General features: G+C 45.6%; 1 protein-coding gene across 4 annotated transcripts in view; it reads right to left on the bottom strand.

Moving 5' to 3' along the window:
* Positions 1-1,977: 1,977 nt before the first annotated feature.
* Positions 1,978-24,093, bottom strand: part of LOC135529982 (uncharacterized) — a 33,035-nt gene continuing 10,919 nt past the window's right edge. Inside the window, exons 4-10 of one of the 4 annotated variants that reach the window (XM_064958379.1) lie at positions 15,838-16,001; positions 14,741-14,906; positions 11,905-12,096; positions 7,313-7,534; positions 6,362-6,524; positions 2,648-2,762; positions 1,978-2,106 (exon numbers count right to left, since the gene is read on the bottom strand). In XM_064958379.1, the coding sequence (XP_064814451.1) occupies positions 2,688-2,762; positions 6,362-6,524; positions 7,313-7,534; positions 11,905-12,096; positions 14,741-14,906; positions 15,838-16,001 (982 nt within the window). In that variant the 3' untranslated portion in view covers positions 1,978-2,106; positions 2,648-2,687. The other 3 variants (XM_064958378.1, XM_064958377.1, XM_064958376.1) reach the window with 3 other exon arrangements.

Here is a 24,093-nt window from a genome sequence, read left to right on the forward strand (position 1 = left end):
TCTGAGCGGTATGATGGCTGCGTGGTCCCATGGAGTTTATACTTGCGAACTATTGTTTGTACAGATGAATGTGGTACCCTCAGGCATTTGGATATTGCTCCCAAGGATGAACCAGACTTGTGGAGGTCTACAATTTCTTTTCTGAGGTGTTGGCTTATTTCTTTTGATTTTCCCACGATGTCAAGCAAAGAGGTACTGGGTTTGAAGGTAGGCCTTGAAATACATCCACAGGTACACCTCCAATTGACTCAAATGTTGTCAATTAGCCTATCAGAAGCTTCTAAAGCTATGACATCATTTTCTGGAATTTTCAAAGCTGTTTAAAGGCACAGTCAACTTAGTGAATGTGATCTTCTGACCCACAGGAATTGTGATACAGTGAATTATAAGTGAAATAATCTGTCTGTAAACAATTGTTGGAAAATGTATGTCATGCACAAAGTAGATGTCCTTACCTACATGCCAAAACTATAGTTTAACAAGAAATTTGTGGAGTGGTTGAAAAACGTTTTTTAATGACTCCAACCTAAGTGTATGTAAACTTCCGACTTCAACTGTATGTTTACACACAAATATATACAGTATGCACATTTGCAAAAATATGTTGAATCTTTACTAGGGGCCACCTCTCTCCGCTTCATGACCACAGACAGATGTTGAGTCTTTACTAGGGGCCACCTCTCTCAGCTTCATGACCACAGACAGATGTTGAGTCTTTACTAGGGGCCACCTCTCTCCGCTTCATGACCACAGACAGATGTTGAGTCTTTACTAGGGGCCACCTCTCTCCGCTTCATGACCACAGACAGATGTTGAGTCTTTACTAGGGGCCACCTCTCTCCGCTTCATGACCACAGACTGATGTTGAGTCTTTACTAGGGGCCACCTCTCTCAGCTTCATGACCACAGACAGATGTTGAGTCTTTACTAGGGGCCACCTCTCTCAGCTTCATGACCACAGACTGATGTTGAGTCTTTACTAGGGGCCACCTCTCTCCGCTTCATGACCACAGACAGATGTTGAGTCTTTACTAGGGGCCACCTCTCTCAGCTTCATGACCACAGACAGATGTTGAGTCTTTACTAGGGGCCACCTCTCTCCGCTTCATGACCACAGACAGATGTTGAGTCTTTACTAGGGGCCACCTCTCTCCGCTTCATGACCACAGACAGATGTTGAATCTTTACTAGGGGCCACCTCTCTCCGCTTCATGACCACAGACTGATGTTGAGTCTTTACTAGGGGCCACCTCTCTCCGCTTCATGACCACAGACAGATGTTGAGTCTTTACTAGGGGCCACCTCTCTCAGCTTCATGACCACAGACAGATGTTGAGTCTTTACTAGGGGCCACCTCTCTCAGCTTCATGACCACAGACTGATGTTGAGTCTTTACTAGGGGCCACCTCTCTCCGCTTCATGACCACAGACAGATGTTGAGTCTTTACTAGGGGCCACCTCTCTCAGCTTCATGACCACAGACAGATGTTGAGTCTTTACTAGGGGCCACCTCTCTCCGCTTCATGACCACAGACAGATGTTGAGTCTTTACTAAGGGCCACCTCTCTCAGCTTCATGACCACAGACAGATGTTGAGTCTTTACTAAGGGCCACCTCTCTCAGCTTCATGACCACAGACAGATGTTGAGTCTTTACTAGGGGCCACCTCTCTCCGCTTCATGACCACAGACAGATGTTGAGTCTTTACTAGGGGCCACCTCTCTCCGCTTCATGACCACAGACAGATGTTGAGTCTTTACTAGGGGCCACCTCTCTCAGCTTCATGACCACAGACAGATGTTGATTCTTTACTAGGGGCCACCTCTCTCCGCTTCATGACCACAGACAGATGTTGAGTCTTTACTAAGGGCCACCTCTCTCAGCTTCATGACCACAGACAGATGTTGAGTCTTTACTAGGGGCCACCTCTCTCAGCTTCATGACCACAGACAGATGTTGAGTCTTTACTAAGGGCCACCTCTCTCCGCTTCATGACCACAGACAGATGTTGAGTCTTTACTAGGGGCCACCTCTCTCAGCTTCATGACCACAGACAGATGTTGAGTCTTTACTAGGGGCCACCTCTCTCAGCTTCTAGCTTTGTGACTACAGAGAGAGGGGAAATGTCAATCATTTCAAGCCTAGTTCAATACTCATGGACACAACTGACAACAATAACAAAACAGAATAAATGTATTTTCTCTCTCTCTCTCTCTCACTCACACACACACACACACACACACACACACACACACACACACACACACACACACACACACACACACACACACACACACACACACACACACACACACACACACACACACACACACACCTTTCCTCTGTATAATCATGGGAAGGGCTACAAAATCAGTGTTAAGTTCAAGACAGCCAATAAGAGTGAGTCATGATTCGGTGATACCATTGACTGAGTGATTCAGTGAATCAGTGATACAGTTTATTCAGTGATTCAGTTATCCCATTGACTGAGTGATTCAGTGAATCAGTGATACAGCTTATTCAGTGATTCAGTTATACAGTTTATTCAGTGACTCAGCGATTCAGTGATAGTATATTCAGTGATTCAGAGATACCATTGACTCAGAGACTCAGTGAATCAGTTTATTCAGTGATTCAGTTGTTCAACCTTTCCTCACGACTGACTCCACTAAACGGTTCAGTGGTTGCTAGGCCGTCCAGCTCTTCTCCAGTTCCACCAGCTCCATACCTTCACAGTAGGACCGAGGACGCAGCGCCCTCACCTGGACAAACAAACAAACAACAGTTTACCATCTCTAACTCTACCTCTGTCTCTTTCTCCCTCTCTATCTCTTCCTCTGTCTCTTTCTCTCTCTCTATCTCTTCCTCTGTCTCTTTCTCTCTCTCTCTCTTCCTTTGTCTCTTTCTCCCTCTCTATCTCTTCCTCTGTCTCTCTCTTCTCCCTCTCTATCTCTTCCTCTGTCTCTTTCTGTCTCTCTCTTCTCCCTCTCTATCTCTACCTCTGTCTCTTTCTCCTTCTCCTTCTCTATCTCTTCCTCTGTCTCTTTCTCCCTCTCTATCTCTTCCTCTGTCTCTTTCTGTCTCTCTCTTCTCCCTCTCTATCTCTACCTCTGTCTCTTTCTGTCTCTCTCTTCTCCAGTTCCACCAGCTCCATACCTTCACAGTAGGACCGATGACGCAGCGCCCTCACCTGGACAAACAAACAAACAACAACATACCATCTCTCTATCTCTAGCTCTACCTCTGTCTCTTTCTCCCTCTCTATCTCTTCCTCTGTCTCTTTCTGTCTCTCTCTTCTCCCTCTCTATCTCTTCCTCTGTCTCTCTCTTCTCCCTCTCTCTCTTCCTCTGTCGCTCTTTCTCCTCTCTCTCTCTCTCTCTCTCTAACTCTCTCTCTCTCTCTCTCTCTAACTCTCTCTATCTGTCTCTTCTAACTCTCCCCCTCCAGCCCTAATAGGTTGTAATCTCTAGGTAGCTCCCTCCTAATAGGTGGTAATCTGTAGGTACCTCCCTCCTAATAGGTGGTAATCTGTAGGTACCTCCCTCCTAATAGGTTGTAATCTCTAGGTACCTCCCTCCTAATAGGTGGTAATCTCTAGGTACCTCCCTCCTAATAGGTGGTAATCTCTAGGTACCTCCCTCCTAATAGGTTGTAATTTCTAGGTTCCTCCCTCCTAATAGGTGGTAATCTGTAGGTTCCTCCCTCCTAATAGGTGGTAATCTCTAGGTACCTCCCTCCTAATAGGTGGTAATCTCTAGGTACCTCCCTCCTAATAGCTACTGGGGTGGTTCTGTGTGTAGAGTATAATTGCTGTAGCAGAGGGAAGGGTTGTAGTCTGTAGGGACCGGGGTGGTTCTGTGTGTAGAGGATAGTTGCTGTAGCAGGGGGAAGGGTTGTAGTCTATAGGTACCGGGGTGGTTCTGTGTGTAGAGGATAGTTGCTGTAGCAGAGGGAAGGGTTGTAGTCTGTAGGGACCGGGGTGGTTCTGTGTGTAGAGGATAGTTGCTGTAGCAGGGGGAAGGGTTGTAGTTGGGACCGGGGTGGTTCTGTGTGTTGTAGATAGTTGCTGTAGCAGGGGGAAGGGTTGTAGTCTATAGGTACCGGGGTGGTTCTGTGTGTAGAGGATAGTTGCTGTAGCAGGGGGAAGGGTTGTAGTCTGTAGGTACCGGGGTGGTTCTGTGTGTAGAGGATAGTTGCTGTAGCAGGGGGAAGGGTTGTAGTCTGTAGGTACCGGGGTGGTTCTGTGTGTAGAGGATAGTTGCTGTAGCAGGGGGAAGGGTTGTAGTCTGTAGGTACCGGGGTGGTTCTGTGTGTAGAGGATAGTTGCTGTAGCAGGGGGAAGGGTTGTAGTCTGTAGGTACCGGGGTGGTTCTGTGTGTAGAGGATAGTTGCTGTAGCAGGGGAAGGGTTGTAGTCTGTAGGTACCGGGGTGGTTCTGTGTGTAGAGGATAGTTGCTGTAGCAGGGGAAGGGTTGTAGTCTGTAGGTACCGGGGTGGTTCTGTGTGTAGAGGATAGTTGCTGTAGCAGGGGAAGGGTTGTAGTCTGTAGGTACCGGGGTGGTTCTGTGTGTAGAGGATAGTTGCTGTAGCAGGGTGAAGGGTTGTAGTCTGTAGGTACCGGGGTGGTTCTGTGTGTAGAGGATAGTTGCTGTAGCAGGGGGAAGGGTTGTAGTCTGTAGGTACCGGGGTGGTTCTGTGTGTAGAGGATAGTTGCTGTAGCAGGGGAAGGGTTGTAGTCTGTAGGTACCGGGGTGGTTCTGTGTGTAGAGGATAGTTGCTGTAGCAGGGGGAAGGGTTGTAGTCTGTAGGTACCGGGGTGGTTCTGTGTGTAGAGGATAGTTGCTGTAGCAGGGGAAGGGTTGTAGTCTGTAGGTACCGGGGTGGTTCTGTGTGTAGAGGATAGTTGCTGTAGCAGGGGAAGGGTTGTAGTCTGTAGGTACCGGGGTGGTTCTGTGTGTAGAGGATAGTTGCTGTAGCAGGGTGAAGGGTTGTAGTTGGTACCGGGGTGGTTCTGTGTGTAGAGGATAGTTGCTGTAGCAGGGGGAAGGGTTGTAGTCTGTAGGTACCGGGGTGGTTCTGTGTGTAGAGGATAGTTGCTGTAGCAGGGGGAAGGGTTGTAGTCTGTAGGTACCGGGGTGGTTCTGTGTGTAGAGGATAGTTGCTGTAGCAGGGGGAAGGGTTGTAGTCTGTAGGTACCGGGGTGGTTCTGTGTGTAGAGGATAGTTGCTGTAGCAGGGGAAGGGTTGTAGTCTGTAGGTACCGGGGTGGTTCTGTGTGTAGAGGATAGTTGCTGTAGCAGGGGAAGGGTTGTAGTCTGTAGGTACCGGGGTGGTTCTGTGTGTAGAGGATAGTTGCTGTAGCAGGGGGAAGGGTTGTAGTCTGTAGGTACCGGGGTGGTTCTGTGTGTAGAGGATAGTTGCTGTAGCAGGGGGAAGGGTTGTAGTCTGTAGGTACCGGGGTGGTTCTGTGTGTAGAGGATAGTTGCTGTAGCAGGGGGAAGGGTTGTAGTCTGTAGGTACCGGGGTGGTTCTGTGTGTAGAGGATAGTTGCTGTAGCAGGGGGAAGGGTTGTAGTCTGTAGGTACCGGGGTGGTTCTGTGTGTAGAGGATAGTTGCTGTAGCAGGGGGAAGGGTTGCAGTCTGTAGGTACCGGGGTGGTTCTGTGTGTAGAGGATAGTTGCTGTAGCAGGGGGAAGGGTTGTAGTCTGTAGGTACCAGGGTGGTTCTGTGTGTAGAGGATAGTTGCTGTAGCAGGGGGAAGGGTTGTAGTCTGTAGGTACCGGGGTGGTTCTGTGTGTAGAGGATAGTTGCTGTAGCAGGGGAAGGGTTGTAGTCTGTAGGTACCGGGGTGGTTCTGTGTGTAGAGGATAGTTGCTGTAGCAGGGGGAAGGGTTGTAGTCTGTAGGTACCGGGGTGGTTCTGTGTGTAGAGGATAGTTGCTGTAGCAGGGGGAAGGGTTGTAGTCTGTAGGTACCGGGGTGGTTCTGTGTGTAGAGGATAGTTGCTGTAGCAGGGGAAGGGTTGTAATCTGTAGGTACCGGGGTGGTTCTGTGTGTAGAGGATAGTTGCTGTAGCAGGGGAAGGGTTGTAGTCTGTAGGTACCGGGGTGGTTCTGTGTGTAGAGGATAGTTGCTGTAGCAGGGGGAAGGGTTGTAGTCTGTAGGTACCGGGGTGGTTCTGTGTGTAGAGGATAGTTGCTGTATCAGGGGGAAGGGTTGTAGTCTATAGGTACCGGGGTGGTTCTGTGTGTAGAGGATAGTTGCTGTAGCAGGGGGAAGGGTTGTAGTCTGTTGGTACCGGGGTGGTTCTGTGTGTAGAGGATAGTTGCTGTAGCAGTGGGAAGGGTTGTAGTCTGTAGGTACCGGGGTGGTTCTGTGTGTAGAGGATAGTTGCTGTAGCAGGGGGAATGGTGTCCACTGGATGGGTTCTATGGGCCAGCTGCACACTGACAGGTCACTGGCTTTCCCAGAATCCAACACACACTCCGCCAGGCTGACCTCGCTGACCGCCCAGCCGTACTGGGAACTGGAGGGGAGAAAGGGATGAGGTGGGAACCATGACAACGTTTTACTATAGTTCTCTCTCATACACCTGTGTTACAGTTTGTGTGTTCTCTCTGTGTTACAGTTTACGTGTGTTCTCTCTGTGTTACAGTTTATGTGTGTTCTCTCTGTGTTACAGTATGTGTGTGTTCTCTCTGTGTTACAGTTTATGTGTGTGTTCTCTCTGTGTTACAGTTTGTGTGTTCTCTCTGTGTTACAGTATGTGTGTGTTCTCTCTGTGTTACAGTATGTGTGTGTTCTCTCTGTGTTACAGTATGTGTGTGTTCTCTCTGTGTTACAGTTTGTGTGTGTTCTCTCTGTGTTACAGTATGTGTGTGTTCTCTCTGTGTGTGTGTTCTCTCTGTGTGTGTTCTCTGTGTGTGTGTTCTCTGTGTGTGTGTGTGTTCTCTCTGTGTGTGTGTTCTCTCTGTGTGTGTTCTCTGTGTGTGTGTTCTCTGTGTGTGTGTGTGTTCTCTCTGTGTGTGTGTTCTCTGTGTGTGTGTTCTCTCTGTGTGTGTGTGTTCTCTGTGTTAGTGTATTTTTGTGTTCTCTCTGTGTGTGTGTTCTCTCTGTGTTTGTGTTCTCTGTGTGTGTGTGTTCTCTCTGTGTGTGTGTTCTCTCTGTGTGTGTGTCACCAACTTGTGTGGGTAGACGGTGTTGAGTTGTGTTCTCTCTGTGTGTGTTCTCTCTGTGTGTGTGTTCTCTCTGTGTGTGTTCTCTGTGTGTGTGTGTTCTCTCTGTGTGTGTTCTCTGTGTGTGTGTGTCACCAACTTGTGTGGGTAGACTGTGTTGAGGTGTGTTCCGTTGCTAGGGCAGGTGGAGGCCAGGGACAGCGTATCGTCGTGGTAACAGCAGGTGCGGTCGAGCGCCCTCCGGTGTAGCAACTCGTCGGAGCGGGTGAAGACGGGGTTATCCAACGAGTCAGCTGATCCACCGATGGACCGCCCCCAGAAACGACCCGACAGCTCGTCAAAGTGGTTGAACCTACGGTAGCTAACACACACGCATGCACGCACACACACACACGCACATGCACGCGCACACGCACAAAGGTCAATAAACCAGGTTATGTTATGATATCTATAACACACACACACACTCCCTCTGTCGGAAGGGAGACGCCCGTGTTTTCACACCAGAAACAGGAAGTCAGGTTGAACAGGAAGTGCGATGCCAGGAAACAGGGAGGGTCAGTTGTCAGTTGTTTCTGAAGTAACCTTAGAACCTGGTAGTGGATCAGAGAGAGACGGTACCAACCTGAACAGAGATGGGTTGGATCAGAGAGAGACGGTACCAACCAGAACAGAGATGGGTTGGATCAGACACAGAGAGAGAGAGAGATAGTACCAACCAGAACAGAGATGGGTTGGATCAGACACAGAGAGAGAGAGAGATAGTACCAACCAGAACAGAGATGGGTTGGATCAGAGAGAGACGGTACCAACCAGAACAGAGATGGGTTGGATCAGAGAGAGACGGTACCAACCAGAACAGAGATGGGTTGGATCAGAGAGAGACGGTACCAACCAGAACAGAGATGGGTTGGATCAGAGAGAGACAGTACCAACCAGAACAGAGATGGGTTGGATCAGAGAGAGACGGTACCAACCAGAACAGAGATGGGTTGGATCAGACACAGAGAGAGAGAGAGATAGTACCAACCAGAACATAGATGGGTTGGATCAGAGAGAGACGGTACCAACCAGAACAGAGATGGGTTGGATCAGACACAGAGAGAGAGAGAGATAGTACCAACCAGAACATAGATGGGTTGGATCAGAGAGAGACGGTACCAACCAGAACAGAGATGGGTTGGATCAGACACAGAGAGAGAGAGAGACAGTACCAAACAGAACAGAGATGGGTTGGATCAGAGAGAGACGGTACCAACCAGAACAGAGATGGGTTGGATCAGACACAGAGAGAGAGAGAGATAGTACCAACCAGAACATAGATGGGTTGGATCAGAGAGAGACGGTACCAACCAGAACAGAGATGGGTTGGATCAGACACAGAGAGAGAGAGAGATAGTACCAACCAGAACATAGATGGGTTGGATCAGAGAGAGACGGTACCAACCAGAACAGAGATGGGTTGGATCAGACACAGAGAGAGAGAGAGATAGTACCAACCAGAACATAGATGGGTTGGATCAGAGAGGGACGGTACCAACCAGAACAGAGATGGGTTGGATCAGACACAGAGAGAGACAGTACCAACCAGAACAGAGATGGGTTTATAATGTAATACAATAGAAACCAGTTCAGTACCAGAACAGAGATGGGTTTATAATGTAATACAATAGAAACCAGTTCAGTACCAGAACAGAGATGGGTTTATAATGTAATACAATAGAAACCAGTTCAGTACCAACAAGAACAGAGATGGGTTTATAATGTAATACAATAGAAACCAGTTCAGTACCAGAACAGAGATGGGTTTATAATGTAATACAATATGAACCAGTTCAGTTCCTCCACCCATCATTTCCTGGTTCTATTTTCACTACTCTACTCCCTCAATACTAACAAATAGAGCTACTAACAGGTGTGTGTGTGTGTGTGGTGTGGTGGGTGTGGTGGGTGTGTGTGTGGTGTGTGGTTTGGTGGGTGTGGTGGGTGTGGTGTGTGGTGTGGTGGGTGTGGTGTGTGGTGTGGTGGGTGTGGTGGGTGTGTGTGTGGTGGGTGTGTGTGTGGGAGGGGTGTTGGGTGTGGTGTGTGGTGGGTGTGGTGGGTGTGTGGTTGGTGTGGTGGTGTGTGGTGTGGTGGGTGTGGTGTGGTGTGGTGGGTGGGTGTGGTGTGGTGTGTGTGGTGGGTGTGGTGGTGTGTGGTGTGGTGGGTGGGTGTGGTGTGTGGGTGGTGTGGGGCGGTGGTGTGGTGGGGGTGTGTGTGGTGTGGTGTGTGGTTTGGTGGTGGGTGGTGTGGGGTGTGGTGTGTGGTGGGTGTGTGGTGTGGTGTGTGGTGTGGTTTGTGGTGTGGTGGTGTGGTGGTGTGTGTGTGGTGTGGTGTGTGTTGTGTGGTGTGGTGTGGTGTGTGGTTTGGTGGTGTGTGGTGTGGTGGGTGATTGTGTGGTGTGTGGTGTGGTGGGTGATTGTGTGGTGTGTGGTGTGTGGTGTGGTGTGTGGTTTGGTGGTGTGTGGTGTGGTGGGGTGGGGTGGGTGATTGTGTGGTGTGTGGTGTGGTGGGTGATTGTGTGGTGTGTGGTGTGGTGTGTGGTTTGGTGGTGTGTGGTGTGGTGTGTGGTGTGGTGTGTGGTGTGGTGGGTGTGGTGGGTGTGTGGGTGTGGTGTGTGGTTTGGTGGGTGTGGTGGGTGTGGTGTGTGGTGTGATGGGTGTGGTGTGTGGTGTGGTGGGTGTGTGTGTGTGTGTGTGTGTGGGGGGGGGTGTTGGGTGTGGTGTGTGTTGGGTGTGGGGGCGTGTGGTGTGGTGTGGTGGGAGGGTGTGTGGTGTGATGGGTGTGGTGTGGTGGGTGTGGTGTGTTGTGTGTGGTGTCGTGTGTGGTGTGGTGTGTGGTGGGTGGGTGTGGTGGGTGGTGTGGTGGTGTGTGGTGTGGTGGGTGGGTGTGTGGTGTGTGGTGTGGTGTGGTGTGGTGGGTGGGTGTGTGGTGTGTGTGGTGTGGTGGGTGTGGTGGGTGTGTGTGTGGTGTGTGGTGTGGTGTGTGGTGTGGTGGGTGTGGTGGGTGTGTGGGTGTGGTGTGTGGTTTGGTGGGTGTGGTGTGTGGTGTGATGGGTGTGGTGTGTGGTGTGGTGGGTGTGGTGTGTGGTGTGTGGTGTCGTGTGTGGTGTGGTGTGTGGTGGGTGGGTGTGTGGTGTGTGGTGTGTGGTGTGGTGTGGTGGGTGGGTGTGTGGTGTGGTGGGTGTGGTGGGTGTGTGTGTGGTGTGTGGTGTGTGGTGTGGTGTGTGGTGTGTGGTGTGGTGGGTGTGGTGTGTGGTGTGTGGTGTCGTGTGTGGTGTGGTGTGTGGTGGGTGGGTGTGTGGTGTGTGGTGTGTGGTGTGGTGTGGTGGGTGGGTGTGTGGTGTGGTGGGTGTGGTGGGTGTGTGTGTGGTGTGTGGTGTGTGGTGTGGTGTGTGGTGTGGTGGGTGTGGTGGGTGTGTGTGTGGTGTGTGGTTTGGTGGGTGTTTTGGGTGTGGTGGGTGTGTGTGTGGGGGGGGGTGTTGGGTGTGGTGTGTGGTGGGTGTGGTGGCGTGTGGTGTGGTGGGTGGGTGTGGTGGGTGTGGTGTGTGGGTGGTGTGGTGGGTGGGTGTGGTGTGGTGTGTGTGGTGGGTGTGGTGGTGTGTGGTGTGGTGGGTGGGTGTGGTGTGTGGGTGGTGTGGTGGGTGGTGTGGTGGGTGTGTGTGTGGTGTGGTGTGTGGTGGGTGGGTAGTGTGGTGGTGTGTGTGGTGTGGTGTGTGGTTTGGTGGTGGGTGGTGTGGGGTGTGGTGTGTGGTGGGTGGGTGGTGGGTGGTGTGTGGTGTGGTGGGTGGTGTGGTGGGTGTGTGGTGTGGTGGGTGTGTGTGTGGTGTGTGGTGTGTGGTGTGGTGGGTGGGTGTGGTGTGTGGGTGGTGTGGTGGGTGGTGTGGTGGGTGTGTGTGGTGTGTGGTGTGTGGTGTGTGGTGTGTGGTGTGGTGTGTGGTTTGGTGGTGTGTGGTGTGTGGTGTGGTGTGTGGTTTGGTGGTGTGTGGTGTGGTGGGTGATTGTTTGGTGTGTGGTGTGTGGTGTGTGGTTTGGTGGTGTGTGGTGTGGTGTGTGGTGTGGAGGGTGTGGTGGGTGTGTGTGTGGTGTGTGGTTTGGTGGGTGTGGTAGGTGTGGTGTGTGGTGTGGTGTGTGGTGGGGTGTGTGTGTGTGTGGTGTGTGTGTGTGGGGGGGGTGTTGGGTGTGGTGTGTGTTGGGTGTGGTGGCGTGTGGTGTGGTGTGGTGGGAGGGTGTGTGGTGTGTGGTGTGGTGGTGGGTGGTGTGGTGTGGTGTGGTGGGTGGGTGTGTGGTGTGGTGTGTGTGGTGTGATGGGTGTGGTGTGTGGTGTGTGGTGTGGCGGGTGTGGTGTGTGGTGTGGTGGGTGGTGGGTGTGGTGGTGTGTGGTGTGGTGTGGTGGGTGTGGTGTGTGGTGTGGTGGGTGGTGGGTGTGGTGGTGTGTGGTGTGGTGGGTGGTGGGTGTGGTTGGTGTGTGGTGTGGTGTGTGGTGTGTGGTGTGGTGGGTGGTGGGTGTGGTGGTGTGTGGTGTGGTGGGTGGTGGGTGTGGTGGTGTGTGGTGTGGTGTGTGGTGTGTGGTGTGGTGGGTGGTGGGTGTGGTGGTGTGTGGTGTGGTGTGGTGGGTGGTGTGGTGTGGTGGTGTGTGGTGTGGTGTGGTGGGTGTGGTGTGTGGTGGTGTGTGGTGTGGTGTGGTGGGTACCTGCTGCGTGTCTGGTCTACTTTAGTCTTTATCAACATGGCTCTGTATCGTCGCACCGCCAGCCAGGCCACGGCGCCAATTAGTGTAACTATGGCAACCAGCACACCAAGGCACGCCCCCACCAGCCACTGCTGCGTCATCCTCACGTCACAACGACGACCCATGAACCAGAAATGATCCCCCACAGGGCACCTGGAGAGAGAGACAGAGCACCTGGAGAGAGAGACAGAGCACCTGGAGAGAGAGAATACAGAGCACCTGGAAAGAGAGACAGAGCACCTGGAGAGAGACAGAGCACCTGGAGAGAGAGAATACAGAGCACCTGGAAAGAGAGACAGAGCACCTGGAGAGAGACGGAGCACCTGGAGAGAGAGAATACAGAGCACCTGGAGAGAGAGACAGAGCACCTGGAAAGAGAGACAGAGCACCTGGAGAGAGACGGAGCACCTGGAGAGAGACGGAGCACCTGGAGAGAGACGGAGCACCTGGAGAGAGACGGAGCACCTGGAGAGAGACGGAGCACCTGGAGAGAGAGACAGAGCATCTGGAGAGAGAGAATACAGAGCACCTGGAGAGAGACGGAGCACCTGGAGAGAGAGACAGAGCACCTGGAGAGAGAGACATAGCACCTGGAGACAGAGAGCACCCGGAGAGATAGAGCGAGAGAGGGAGAGAGAGAGAGACAGAGCACCTGGAGAGAGACAGAGAGAGCACCTGGAGAAAGACAGAGCACCTGGAGAGAGAGAGCACCTGGAGAGAGAGACAGAGCACCCGGAGAGAGAGACAGAGCACCCGGAGAGAGATACAGAGCACCTGGAGAGAGAGAGAGCACCTGGAGAGAGAGACAGAGCACCTGGAGAGAGAGAGAGCACCTGGAAAGAGATACAGAGCACCTGGAGAGAGAGACAGAGCACCTGGAGAGAGAGACAGAGCACCTGGAGAGAGAGACAGAGCACCTGGAGAGAGAGACAGAGCACCTGGAGACAGAGAGAGCACCTAGAGAGAGAGAGAGAGACAGAGCACCTGGAGAGAGACACAGAGCACCTGGAGAGAGAGAGCGGGAGAGAGAGAGAGGCAGAGCACCTGGAGAGAGAGCGACAGCGACAGGGAACCTGGAGAGACACTATCTTTCAATATATACAGTGCTTTGCGAAAGTATTCGGACCCCTTGAACTTTGCGACCTTTTGCCACATTTCAGGCTTCAAACATAAAGATATAAAACTGTATTTTTTGTGAAGAATCAACAACAAGTGGGACACAATCATGAAGTGGAACGACATTTATTGGATTTTTCAAACTTTTTTAACAAATCAAAAACTGAAAAATTGGGCGTGCAAAATTATTCAGCCCCTTTACTTTCAGTGCAGCAAACTCTCTCCAGAAGTTCAGTGAGGATCTCTGAATGATCCAATGTTGACCTAAATGACTAATGATGATAAATACAATCCACCTGTGTGTAATCAAGTCTCCGTATAAATGCACCTGCACTGTGATAGTCTCAGAGGTCCGTTAAAAGCGCTGAGAGCATCATGAAGAACAAGGAACACACCAGGCAGGTCCGAGATACTGTTGTGAAGAAGTTTAAAGCCGGATTTGGATACAAAAAGATTTCCCAAGCTTTAAACATCCCAAGGAGCACTGTGCAAGCGATAATATTGAAATGGAAGGAGTATCAGACCACTGCAAATCTACCAAGACCTGGCCGTCCCTCTAAACTTTCAGCTCATACAAGGAGAAGACTGGTCAGAGATGCAGCCAAGAGGCCCATGATCACTCTGGATGAACTGCAGAGATCTACAGCTGAGGTGGGAGACTCTGTCCATAGGACAACAATCAGTCGCAAGAATGTGGCAAGAAGAAAGCCATTTCTTAAAGATATCTATAAAAAGTGTTGTTTAAAGTTTGCCACAAGCCACCTGGGAGACACACCAAACATGTGGAAGAAGGTGCTCTGGTCAGATGAAACCAAAATTGAACTTTTTGGCAACAATGCAAAACGTTATGTTTGGCGTAAAAGCAACACAGCCCATCACCCTGAACACACCATCCCCACTATCAAACATGGTGGTGGCAGCATCATGGTTTGGGCCTGCTTTTCTTCAGCAGGGACAGAGAAGATGGTTAAAATTGGAGCCAAATACAGGACCATTCTGGAAGAAAACCTGATGGAGTCTGCAAAAGACCTGAGACTGGGACGGAGATTTGTCTTCCAACAAGACAATGATCCAAAACATAAATCAAAATCTACAATGTAATGGTTCAAAAATAAACATATCCAGGTGTTAGAATGGCCAAGTCAAAGTCCAGACCTGAATCCAATCGAGAATCTGTGGAAAGAACTGAAAACTGCTGTTCACAAATGCTCTCCATCCAACCTCACTGAGCTCGAGCTGTTTTGCAAGGAGGAATGGGAAAAAAATTCAGTCTCTCGATGTGCAAAACTGATAGAGACATACCCCAAGCGACTTACAGCTGTAATCGCAGCAAAAGGTGGCGCTACAAAGAATTAACTAAAGGGGGCTGAATAATTTTGCACGCCCAATTTTTCAGTTTGTGATTTGTCAAAAAAGTTTGAAATATCCAAAAAATGTCGTTCCACTTCATGATTGTGTCCCACTTGTTGTTGATTCTTCACAAACAAATACAGTTTTATATCTTTATGTTTGAAGCCTGAAATGTGGCAAAAGGTCGCAAAGTTCAAGGGGGCCGAATACTTTCACAAGGCACTGTACATTTATTAGCATGTCTTGTGATGTCTCTTTTTACTGTCTGTGTGTGTGTGTGTGTGTGTGTGTGTGTGTGTGTGTGTGTGTGTGTGTGTGTGTGTGTTCTTACTGGCAGAGGGGTGGTTGGTGAGGGTGGTGGGTACAGATGCCCTGGTTGTGACAGTAGTCAGAGTGACAGACCGAGGAACAGACGGCCATGTGACCTGGTCTGGACAAACACTCAAAACCTGCTGCAGGGCAGTTGAACAACCACAAACACACATCATCCTGCACACCTGGGGGAGGAGGAGAGGGAGAGAGAAGAGAGGGAAGGAGAGAACAGAGAAGGAAGAAGAGAGAAGGAGAGAATGGAGAGGGAAGGAGAGAGGAGAGAGAAGGAGAGAACGGAGAGGGAGAGAGGGAACGAGAGAACGGAGAGAGAGAGAGGAGAGAGGGAGAGAGGAAGAGAGGAAATGAGAGAGAGAGGAGAGAAGAGAGGGAGAGAGGAGGAGAGAGAATAGAGGGAAGGAAAGAACGGAGAGAGAGGGAGAGAGAAGAGGGAAGGAGAGAAAGGAGAGGGAGAGGATAAGATAAGAAAAGAGGGAGGGAGGGAGAGAAAGGAGAGAGAGAAGAAGAGAAAGGGAGAGAAGAACAGAAGGAAGGAGAGAATGGAGAGAATGGAGAGGAGAGAAGAAGGAGAGTAGGAAGGAAAGAGGGAGAGTAGGAGAGAAGGAGAGAGAAGAAAGGGAAGGAGAGAAGAGAGAGGGAGATTGAGAAGAAAGAGGAGGAGAGAGAAGGAGAGAACGGAGAGGGAGAGAGGGAACGAGAGAACGGAGAGGGAGAGGAGAGAGGAAGAGAGGGAACGAGAGAACGGAGAGGGAGAGGAGAGAGGGAGAGAGGAAGAGAGGGAAGGAGAGAATGGAGAGAGGGAGATTGAGAAGAAAGAGGAGGAGAGAGAAGAGAGCGAAGGAGAAAAAGGAGAGGGGATGAGGAGAGAAGAAGAGAGAGATTTTTTAACAAAAAGCTTTGACCAAAAAGCTAACAGTGTTTAATAGTTGAACAGTTCTGAGGATCTGGAGAACTCAAACAGAGCAGGCTTTGGTTACAGCCCAGCACTAACACACCCAATTACACCGAGCAAGGCCTTGAGGAGCAGTTCATTGGTTGAGCGGTATTAGTGCTGGGCTAAAACAAAACCTTGCACCGTCTGGCAGACCCCTGACTCACCTCCCACAGTAACGTTCGTAACCTTTGACCCTCTGAAGCTCCGCCCCTCTCTGACAGCCTGGGCCAATCCGGTGCGTTCCAGCAGAGACCCCGCTCCTGATACGCCCAGCCAGGCCAACGCTCCTGAGGTCCTAAACACCACCACACTCTGCACCACTCGACCTCTAGAGGATAGTTTAATATATTAATCACACTCTGTACCTCTAGAGGTTTAATATATTAATCACACTCTGTACCTCTAGAGGTTTAATATATTAATCACACTCTGTACCTCTAGAGGTTTAATATATTAATCACACTCTGTACCTCTAGAGGATAGTTTAATATATTAATCACACTCTGAACCTCTAGAGGTTTAATATATTAATCACACTCTGTATCTCTAGAGGATAGTTTAATATATTAATCACACTCTGTACCTCTAGAGGTTTAATATATTAATCACACTCTGTACCACTAGAGGTTTAATATATTAATCACACTCTGTACCACTAGAGGTTTAATATATTAATCACACTCTGTACCTCTAGAGGTTTAATATATTAATCACACTCTGTACCTCTAGAGGATAGTTTAATATATTAATCACACTCTGTACCTCTAGAGGTTTAATATATTAATCACACTCTGTACCTCTAGAGGTTTAATATATTAATCACACTCTGTACCTCTAGAGGTTTAATATATTAATCACACTCTGTACCTCTAGAGGTTTAATATATTAATCACACTCTGTACCTCTAGAGGTTTAATATATTAATCACACTCTGTACCTCTAGAGGTTTAATATATTAATCACACTCTGTACCTCTAGAGGATAGTTTAATATATTAATCACACTCTGTACCTCTAGAGGTTTAATATATTAATCACACTCTGTACCTCTAGAGGTTTAATATATTAATCACACTCTGTACCTCTAGAGGATAGTTTAATATATTAATCACACTCTGTACCTCTAGGGGTTCAATATATTAATCACACTCTGTACCTCTAGAGGTTTAATATATTAATCACACTCTGTACCTCTAGAGGTTTAATATATTAATCACATTCTGTACCTCTAGAGGTTTAATATATTAATCACACTCTGTACCTCTAGAGGTTTAATATATTAATCACACTCTGTACCACTAGAGGATAGTTTAATATATTAATCACACTCTGTACCTCTAGAGGTTTAATATATTAATCACACTCTGTACCACTAGAGGATAGTTTAATATATTAATCACACTCTGTACCTCTAGAGGTTTAATATATTAATCACACTCTGTACCTCTAGAGGTTTAATATATTAATCACACTCTGTACCTCTAGAGGATAGTTTAATATATTAATCACACTCTGTACCTCTAGAGGATAGTTTAATATATTAATCACACTCTGTACCTCTAGAGGTTTAATATATTAATCACACTCTGTACCTCTAGAGGTTTAATATATTAATCACACTCTGTACCTCTAGAGGTTTAATATATTAATCACACTCTGTACCACTAGAGGATAGTTTAATATATTAATCACACTCTGTACCACTAGAGGTTTAATATATTAATCACACTCTGTACCTCTAGAGGTTTAATATATTAATCACACTCTGTACCTCTAGAGGATAGTTCAATATATTAATCACACTCTGTACCTCTAGAGGATAGTTCAATATATTAATCACACTCTGTACCTCTAGAGGATAGTTTAATATATTAATCACACTCTGTACCTCTAGAGGTTTAATATATTAATCACACTCTGTACCACTAGAGGTTTAATATATTAATCACACTCTGTACCTCTAGAGGTTTAATATATTAATCACACTCTGTACCTCTAGAGGTTTAATATATTAATCACACTCTGTACCTCTAGAGGTTTAATATATTAATCACACTCTGTACCTCTAGAGGATAGTTTAATATATTAATCACACTCTGTACCTCTAGAGGTTTAATATATTAATCACACTCTGTACCTCTAGAGGTTTAATATATTAATCACACTCTGTACCACTAGAGGTTTAATATATTAATCACACTCTGTACCACTAGAGGTTCAATATATTAATCACACTCTGTACCACTAGAGGTTTAATATATTAATCACACTCTGTACCTCTAGAGGATAGTTTAATATATTAATCACACTCTGTACCTCTAGAGGTTTAATATATTAATCACACTCTGTACCTCTAGAGGTTTAATATATTAATCACACTCTGTACCTCTAGAGGTTTTAATATATTAATCACACTCTGTACCTCTAGAGGATAGTTTAATATATTAATCACACTCTGTACCTCTAGAGGATAGTTTAATATATTAATCACACTCTGTACCTCTAGAGGTTTAATATATTAATCACACTCTGTACCTCTAGAGGTTTAATATATTAATCACACTCTGTACCTCTAGAGGTTTAATATATTAATCACACTCTGTACCACTAGAGGATAGTTTAATATATTAATCACACTCTGTACCACTAGAGGTTTAATATATTAATCACACTCTGTACCTCTAGAGGTTTAATATATTAATCACACTCTGTACCTCTAGAGGATAGTTCAATATATTAATCACACTCTGTACCTCTAGAGGATAGTTCAATATATTAATCACACTCTGTACCTCTAGAGGATAGTTTAATATATTAATCACACTCTGTACCTCTAGAGGTTTAATATATTAATCACACTCTGTACCACTAGAGGTTTAATATATTAATCACACTCTGTACCTCTAGAGGTTTAATATATTAATCACACTCTGTACCTCTAGAGGTTTAATATATTAATCACACTCTGTACCTCTAGAGGTTTAATATATTAATCACACTCTGTACCTCTAGAGGATAGTTTAATATATTAATCACACTCTGTACCTCTAGAGGTTTAATATATTAATCACACTCTGTACCTCTAGAGGTTTAATATATTAATCACACTCTGTACCACTAGAGGTTTAATATATTAATCACACTCTGTACCACTAGAGGTTCAATATATTAATCACACTCTGTACCACTAGAGGTTTAATATATTAATCACACTCTGTACCTCTAGAGGATAGTTTAATATATTAATCACACTCTGTACCTCTAGAGGTTTAATATATTAATCACACTCTGTACCTCTAGAGGTTTAATATATTAATCACACTCTGTACCTCTAGAGGTTTTAATATATTAATCACACTCTGTACCTCTAGAGGATAGTTTAATATATTAATCACACTCTGTACCTCTAGAGGTTTAATATATTAATCACACTCTGTACCTCTAGAGGATAGTTTAATATATTAATCACACTCTGTACCTCTAGAGGTTTAATATATTAATCACACTCTGTATCTCTAGAGGATAGTTTAATATATTAATCACACTCTGTACCTCTAGAGGTTTAATATATTAATCACACTCTGTACCTCTAGAGGTTTAATATATTAATCACACTCTGTACCACTAGAGGTTTAATATATTAATCACACTCTGTACCTCTAGAGGTTTAATATATTAATCACACTCTGTACCACTAGAGGATAGTTTAATATATTAATCACACTCTGTACCTCTAGAGGTTTAATATATTAATCACACTCTGTACCTCTAGAGGTTTAATATATTAATCACACTCTGTACCTCTAGAGGATAGTTCAATATATTAATCACACTCTGTACCTCTAGAGGTTTAATATATTAATCACACTCTGTACCTCTAGAGGATAGTTTAATATATTAATCACACTCTGTACCTCTAGAGGATAGTTCAATATATTAATCACACTCTGTACCTCTAGAGGATAGTTCAATATATTAATCACACTCTGTACCTCTAGAGGATAGTTTAATATATTAATCACACTCTGTACCTCTAGAGGTTTAATATATTAATCACACTCTGTACCACTAGAGGTTTAATATATTAATCACACTCTGTACCTCTAGAGGTTTAATATATTAATCACACTCTGTACCTCTAGAGGTTTAATATATTAATCACACTCTGTACCTCTAGAGGATAGTTTAATATATTAATCACACTGTACCTCTAGAGGTTAAATATATTAATCACACTCTGTACCTCTAGAGGTTTAATATATTAATCACACTCTGTACCTCTAGAGGATAGTTTAATATATTAATCACACTCTGTACCACTAGAGGTTTAATATATTAATCACACTCTGTACCTCTAGAGGTTTAATATATTAATCACACTCTGTACCTCTAGAGGTTTAATATATTAATCACACTCTGTACCTCTAGAGGATAGTTTAATATATTAATCACACTCTGTACCTCTAGAGGTTTAATATATTAATCACACTCTGTACCTCTAGAGGTTTAATATATTAATCACACTCTGTACCTCTAGAGGTTTAATATATTAATCACACTCTGTACCTCTAGAGGTTTAATATATTAATCACACTCTGTACCACTAGAGGATAGTTTAATATATTAATCACACTCTGTACCTCTAGAGGTTTAATATATTAATCACACTCTGTACCTCTAGAGGTTTAATATATTAATCACACTCTGTACCTCTAGAGGATAGTTCAATATATTAATCACACTCTGTACCTCTAGAGGTTTAATATATTAATCACACTCTGTACCTCTAGAGGATAGTTTAATATATTAATCACACTCTGTACCTCTAGAGGATAGTTCAATATATTAATCACACTCTGTACCTCTAGAGGTTTAATATATTAATCACACTCTGTACCTCTAGAGGTTTAATATATTAATCACACTCTGTACCTCTAGAGGATAGTTCAATATATTAATCACACTCTGTACCTCTAGAGGATAGTTTAATATATTAATCACACTCTGTACCTCTAGAGGTTTAATATATTAATCACACTCTGTACCACTAGAGGTTTAATATATTAATCACACTCTGTACCTCTAGAGGTTTAATATATTAATCACACTCTGTACCTCTAGAGGTTTAATATATTAATCACACTCTGTACCTCTAGAGGATAGTTTAATATATTAATCACACTGTACCTCTAGAGGTTAAATATATTAATCACACTCTGTACCTCTAGAGGTTTAATATATTAATCACACTCTGTACCTCTAGAGGATAGTTTAATATATTAATCACACTCTGTACCACTAGAGGTTTAATATATTAATCACACTCTGTATCTCTAGAGGTTTAATATATTAATCACACTCTGTACCTCTAGAGGTTTAATATATTAATCACACTCTGTACCTCTAGAGGATAGTTTAATATATTAATCACACTCTGTACCTCTAGAGGTTTAATATATTAATCACACTCTGTACCTCTAGAGGTTTAATATATTAATCACACTCTGTATCTCTAGAGGTTTAATATATTAATCACACTCTGTACCTCTAGAGGATAGTTCAATATATTAATCACACTCTGTACCTCTAGAGCAGGGGTGTCAAAGTCAAATGGACGGAGGGCCAAATAAAAAATTTAGCTACAAGCCGAGGGCCGGACTGTTCGAATGTTCATTGAAAAATTTTTAAATGACGCATATAGTCTAGTGAACCTAATTGAACCTACTGAAAACCTAACAAATATATTCCAATATGATCAGATAAATAAAGCAATATTTTCTTATGGCTCTGTCAGTAATCTTTAATTTTCAACAGACACAAAAGACAAATTTCCTTTATATAAAAATCCCCATAACATGAACATTAAATGAAAGAAACCGGTATTCAAGGCACCATCAGTAGCCTATATTTTCTATTTTAGCAAAAGTGGGCTAAATTTACTTCAAAGAAAAAAACAATAATAGCAATTTTCTATCATCCACTCAACTGAAATATTTTTAAAATATAATTGGATTGAAATACAATAAAATAAAGTGCAAAAATCTATTAATCAAAAACAACACTTTGTTTAAGGAGAAGTAACATGCAGTGAAAACAAATATTAAACTTTAACTTTTAAACTTGAACTGAGTAAAAACTCTAAATATGTGATTGCACAGTAATGTTCACTTGTTTGAGGTTGAGGGTGATACTTGGTGGTGTCCCATCTTTTCCACAAGTTCATCAATGTTCGGGGTAAGGCTCTGAGCTGAGGAAATCCTCAGAATTGAGTGGAGGTGTTCAGCAGTAAGTCGACTTCTGTGTGATGTTTTGTTCAGGTTCATCAAAGAAAAAAGTTGTTCACACAGGTATGTGCTGCCAAACATAGACAACGTTTGAGCAGCCTGGATGCGCAGCTGGGGCATTGTGTCGGGGAGGAAACGGGCGAACTCCGCAGCACCCACTGCCGCATATTTTGCCCTCAGTGCATCATTGCATTGGAGGTCAATCAACTCCATTTGGAGGTTTGGTGGTGAGCTTTCCACGTCAACAGCAAATGGGTTACCGAGCAGTTCCAACCTGCTTTTTTGTGCTTCAAAGTCAGCAAATCGGCGTCGAAAGTCAGCGGCAAGCATACCTATTTTATCAGCCAACTGTGCGCTCGGGAACGCACTGGTAGAGAGCTTCTCTTTCATGGTCTGGCAGCTGGGAAAGTGGCTCAAATTTTCTTTCCGCATCTGCGTCTCCCACAGAGTCAGTTTGGTTTTAAATGCCTTCACTGTACTGTACATATCAGAGATGACATGATCCCGACCCTGCAGCTGCAAGTTCATTGCATTCAGATGACTCGTAATGTCACACAGAAAAGCCATTTCACACAGAAACATTTCGTCTCGGAGTTGTGTTGTGTCTTTCCCTTTGCTGTCCAAGAACAGACAAATCTCCTCACGAAGCTCGAAACATCTTTGAAGCACCTTTCCCTGGCTTAGCCATCGCACCTCTGTGTGATAAGGCAAATCACCATGCTCCGTTTCTAACTCCGTCAGAAATGCCTTGAACTGGCGGTGATTCAAACCTTTGGCTCTGATAAAGTTAACTGTGCGCGTGATGATGCTCATTACATGCTCCATTTTCAAGCACAACGCTTCCTGGTGTATGATACAATGATAAGCTGTCAGCTCACCTGTCGCGTTTTCCTCTTGCATCTTTTCCCGTATCTTCGCCACCAGTCCGCTCCTGTGTCCACACATCGCAGGTGCTCCGTCGGTTTTCAAACCCACGAGTTTTTCCCAAGGCAGCTCCATCTCATTTACACATCTTGACACCTCTTCATACAAATCATGCCCCGTAGTTGTGCCATGCATAGGACGTAAAGCCAAAAACTCCTCTGTCACGCTTAGGCTGGAGTCCACTCCGCGGATGAAAATTGACAACTGGGCAATGTCAGAAATGTCGGTGCTCTCATCCACAGCCAAGGAATATGCAATGAAATCTTTTCCCTTTTTCACAAGCTGCTCTTTTAGATTGATGGACAACTGGTCTACTCTCTCGGCAATGGTGTTTCTGCTCAGACTCACATTTAAAAAGAGTTGTCTTTTTTCTGGGCAAACTTCGTCACAAACTTTAATCATGCAGTTTTTGATGAAATCCCCCTCCGTAAATGGCCGGGCTGATTTAGCGATCTCTTCTGCCAAAATAAAACTGGCCTTGACAGCAGCCTGGCCTTGTGATTTGGCTTTTTTGAACAGAGCCTGTCGAGATTTGAGGCCTCGTTTTAATTCCTCTGCCTTTTGTAGCCTTTGTTCCATGTCCATATTCTTGTTTTTGTCCGCGTGTTTCGTTTCATAATGTCGTCTCAGATTATACTCTTTCAGTACCGCCACACTTTCTCCACACAGAAGACACACAGGTTTTCCAGCTACCTCCGTGAACATATACTCCGACTCCCACCTTGTTTGAAACCCCGGTTCTCAGTGTCCACCTTCCGTTTTGCCATTTTTGATGGGTATCTGAAAGTTAATTTTACTGTGATGCTGACGACTGCTGTGCCAATAAATATTGAAATGAAGCAGCCTACTGCTCGGTGCGTCACCGTTGCATTGTGGGAAATGTAGTATTGGTGCGTGTAAAAGATCTGCGGGCTGCCGGCTTGCTGCGGTCTGCGGGCCGGTTCTAATAATAAATCAAGATCATCCCAGGGGCCGTAAAAAACCTTCTCGCGGGCCGGATGTGGCCCGCGGGCCTTGACTCTGACATATGTGCTCTAGAGGATAGTTTAATATATTAATCACACTCTGTACCTCTAGAGGTTTAATATATTAATCACACTCTGTACCTCTAGAGGTTTAATATATTAATCACACTCTGTACCTCTAGAGGATAGTTCAATATATTAATCACACTCTGTACCTCTAGAGGATAGTTTAATATATTAATCACACC

Source organism: Oncorhynchus masou, unplaced genomic scaffold (assembly GCF_036934945.1).
Source record: "Oncorhynchus masou masou isolate Uvic2021 unplaced genomic scaffold, UVic_Omas_1.1 unplaced_scaffold_1227, whole genome shotgun sequence".
Taxonomy (NCBI): Eukaryota; Metazoa; Chordata; class Actinopteri; order Salmoniformes; family Salmonidae; genus Oncorhynchus; species Oncorhynchus masou.